Source organism: Vigna unguiculata, chromosome 4 (genome assembly GCF_004118075.2).
Source record: "Vigna unguiculata cultivar IT97K-499-35 chromosome 4, ASM411807v1, whole genome shotgun sequence".
Classification (NCBI taxonomy): Eukaryota; Viridiplantae; Streptophyta; class Magnoliopsida; order Fabales; family Fabaceae; genus Vigna; species Vigna unguiculata.
In genome coordinates this window covers 5,410,608-5,414,366 of record NC_040282.1, presented here as the reverse complement: position 1 = coordinate 5,414,366, position 3,759 = coordinate 5,410,608, and the positions used below count along the sequence as shown (strand labels likewise).

The window sequence follows — 3,759 nt, the reverse complement described above, 5'->3', positions numbered from 1 at the left end:
TTATGATTAAATGGTAATACAAAATTATTTTATATTTTTAGTATATGACTATTTTTTTTTCTTTTAAAAGCTACCTACCAAAATATGTTGCTTGTATGCTTGAAGTTGAGGGAAACAAAAACTTAAGGACTATCACTTAATAAGTATTTCAGTTCATTTGAATTCTTAAATTGTTATAACAAAAAAGTCGTATTCTTATTTGTTAAAATAAGAGATGAGAACAGAAATTCAATTCAATAAAGTAATTTGAGTTTTTTTTTTTTTTTATTAGGTTCTTAAATTGTAATCTGATTGAATACCTGATCTTTCTGGAATTTTGTAACAGGATTTTTAAAATAATCCAAACTTTCATAAATTGTAATCTTTTTGGGTTTCAAACTATTACAAACTAATTTTAGGGGTCTAATTAAGAAAATTGAAGAAGATTAAGGGTCTAATAGACATATTGGTGAATTATACCAAAATAGCATTAACACTAAACAAATCATATCTTATAATTGTTCAATCATAAATTGATATGATCAATTTATTTTACAATTATTACTGAAAGGGCATAGTTACCATATTTACTTATTCCATAGAAGAAAAAAAAAACAGAATTTGAAAGTCATTTGAAAAAAATAATCCATCCATGTACAAAGTGCAGACTGAGAAGTCTGAATCACTCTTTTGTCTTTACAGAGAGATTCATGACAGTTAATCAGAATTAGAAAGTTAGAACACTAAGTCTGAACAGGAATCTTCTTGGTCTTGTTTCTCTTGAACCTGTTATAATCTTGCAATAATCTACCATGGAATTCCTGCTTCATTTCATCCCACACTGTTTTGAAAATCTGTCAACGAATTTATTGATCAACAACTCATCATCAAAAGAACTTGTCTAATCAAATGTAGTTTCATTGCAATGTTTGATGGTTTTTTTTTTTTCTTTTATGTCAAAACGTTAAAGCAATAAATTTATAAATTTTTTTTTGGTATATCAATTATCGTTGAGAATTCAAATGTGAGTCTAAGTCTCACATGAAATAAAAATGAAAAAATTGAATATTATACGGAGATCTATAAAAAACTCACCGTCTTAATATTTTAGATTAAAGATTAAGAATGATGTCGTTGTGTAAATTAAATTTATGTCTCTTTAATATTAAATCTTTCCGGTAATTTTTTTAAATTACCTAACAGTTATTAGGGTTAACTTTTTCATTTTACTGGACGTGAAAATGTGATTATTTTTGGAAATATTATTTCTAAATAGTTTTACGAGAACTAGAACAGGAAGAGAAAGGAAGTGTTAGTTGTGCAATTCAGAGGCAATCTAACCAGCTCTATGGCATTCTGCAAGACACTTTCAGGAATGAAAGCTGTTGCTGGAGAAACACAAAATGCTATCTCCATCTCCATCTGATTCTTGAGCCAACTATGTTTTCCCGTCCTTTCTGGGTATATGGTGCCTCTAACATCAAGGTTTATCTGGTAAGGGTCATTGTAAAGGGCACTCAGACCCTGTAGCTCCCACCTTGTCTGCAAAACAAACTCATCATCATCATCATCATCATCTCTGCATAAGTACTTGTGTATAAACTCAATCTCACTTCTACTTTTTTTTCTTTCTTGTAAGTACTTGTTGAGAAGTTCATCTGGAAAAAGGGCTTACAAAGTGAAGCTCAAGAACTTTGGTGATATGATGAGGAATGTGAGGTGGGTAATCTTCCCCTTTAGACTTGAATGTTAACCTCACATCTGCTACTGGTTTCACACTCAGAAATAAGCACTGTATGGTAGGCATGTTAATCCTCCACTCTTCCTGCATACCAAAACCACTTTCTCGGTTAAACATTCTTCACTCATGTTTCTTACATTGTTTTCTTCATGAAAAGTTGTTTAAGTACCTCATTGATCTGTTTTGTTGTTGCTTTGTCACCAGAAAACACAGCACTGAGAACTCTGTGTTTGTCATCCATGTATTGATCAAATGAAGCCTGCAAAGAACATGCACACCTTCATGTTAGACTCGTTATAGCATGAAAGTGAAGTCCACATTTTTTTGCCGGAACTTTTGGCAAGGAACAATAAAATCAATATCTATTGGTGTATTTCGAAGATACAGTATTTATCAATGTATTTTAAAGATATAACGGAGAAATATAGTATAAAACTTATCAGAGAATTCAAATTTATGAAAATGTGAGATGGAGAGGATAGTGAGAATGTGTCACCCCAGGAAGTTCATGAATAGGGACATTGGCATTGCTTTTGAAACTGAATGAAGAAGTTTTCTGACTCCTGATAATGGAGTTTGATGGTGGTGATGGTGGTGGCTTTGGATGACAATGGCTCTGCAACTTCTTCAGCAATTGATGCTGGCAAGGAACCATGAAAAGGGTTGCCATAATAAGGTTGACTTGGAACAATGAATAAATCAGATGATGTCTTTGTTCATGTGTGTGTTTATGTACACACATCATGGTATTTAAGTACATGGAGTGGTTTCAATTTGTTTACTTTCTAACTTTAGATTTGGGTATTTAAATCCTTATCCTGTTTTTGTTTTCATGATTTATCTTGAAGTTTATTTATATAATTATAATTCTTTCATACTATATTATTTAAGGTTCAGAGAAGAAGAGTCTTATCTCTCTAATATTGAACATGTGGTAGTATTGTATTTATTTAATATTTTTTAAATCTTATTTAATAAATATTTAAGTGGATACGGATTGAGACTATAAATACAACCGTCATTCAAGAAAATTGAAATAAAACACAAATAGAAATAAATATGAAATTTTATTTATTGTTCACCAGTGAAAGGATTATAATGAAATTTTACTTTAAAACAAAAAAAAACACAAAAGTGAAACTGGACACTTCGGTCACACAAATCACGTGTTATCTCAGGTGTAGTACAATAATTCATTTTCTGTACGAAAATGTGCCGCCAAGTTGTCTCAGATATTAATATATATTAACTCTTTTAAAATAAAATAATTAATTTAAGATTTAATTGGTATTTTAATTTCATTATTTATGAGATTTATTTAATGATTTTTTAATTTTCTTAATTTAATTTTTATTTTATAAAATATGATGTTTTGAAAGTAATATTAGTTTTTTATTTGTTTTTATCATAACCTTCTATACAATTTTATTTATCTTTTATTTCTTTTCTTTTCCATCGTAATTTTTTATGGATCTATATCACGTATTTGTATATGATATTTTATAAAAAATTACCAATACTTATTAATAAAATATTTAATTTATAAAACAATAATATTTTTTTATGATAACAATAATTTATAAATTTTATGTTAATAACTTTAATACATATTATTTCAATTTGAATTTATAATATCAATCATATATTTATTATGTCTTTAAAAATTATTATACATTTTTTCAATAGCATATATTATATATCGTATCTCACTATTTTCAAAATAAATATGTCGATAAATATTAATTTTTAATTTTTGTTAGGGGAGGTTATGTTATGTTTATAGAGGAGTTTTATTGGGAAGATACAACACCAATGAGACTTGAATCCACCACTCTCAATCCAAAAACTTACAATGAATTTATGAGTCTTTATTCTTATATAGTACTCTTTTTTCTCATTTCTCATTTCTAACCAATGTAAAACTTAGACTCACATTTAGATTTCTAACGGGTTATACTTACAGCCTCGCCTACTTACATTTTCTTTTTCTTCTCTTTTTTCATCATCCACTATTATCATCTTATCGCTCTTTTCCCGCC

The 3,759-nt window shown here is 28.4% G+C and overlaps 1 protein-coding gene across 1 annotated transcript; it reads right to left on the bottom strand.

Annotated features, from left to right (window-relative positions):
* Nucleotides 1–544: 544 nt before the first annotated feature.
* On the bottom strand, nt 545–2,505 carry LOC114181625. Its single transcript, XM_028068129.1, has 5 exons — nt 2,217–2,505; nt 1,890–1,979; nt 1,655–1,804; nt 1,321–1,521; nt 545–833 (listed from the first exon to the last, which is right to left on the bottom strand). The coding sequence occupies exons 1-5, from the start codon at nt 2,478–2,480 to the stop codon at nt 723–725; spliced, it is 816 nt and encodes a 271-aa protein (XP_027923930.1). The 5' UTR covers nt 2,481–2,505; the 3' UTR covers nt 545–722.
* Nucleotides 2,506–3,759: the final 1,254 nt, after the last annotated feature.

Coding starts and splice junctions, on each gene's coding strand:
- LOC114181625 (XM_028068129.1), bottom strand. CDS start 2,480: ATGTACTTAAATACCATGATGTGTGTACATAAACACACACATGAACAA. Junction 1,805..1,889: donor CAACAAAACAGATCAATGAG/GTACTTAAACAA, acceptor TTTGGTATGCAG/GAAGAGTGGAGGATTAACAT. Junction 1,522..1,654: donor AAGTTCTTGAGCTTCACTTT/GTAAGCCCTTTT, acceptor TTTGTTTTGCAG/ACAAGGTGGGAGCTACAGGG.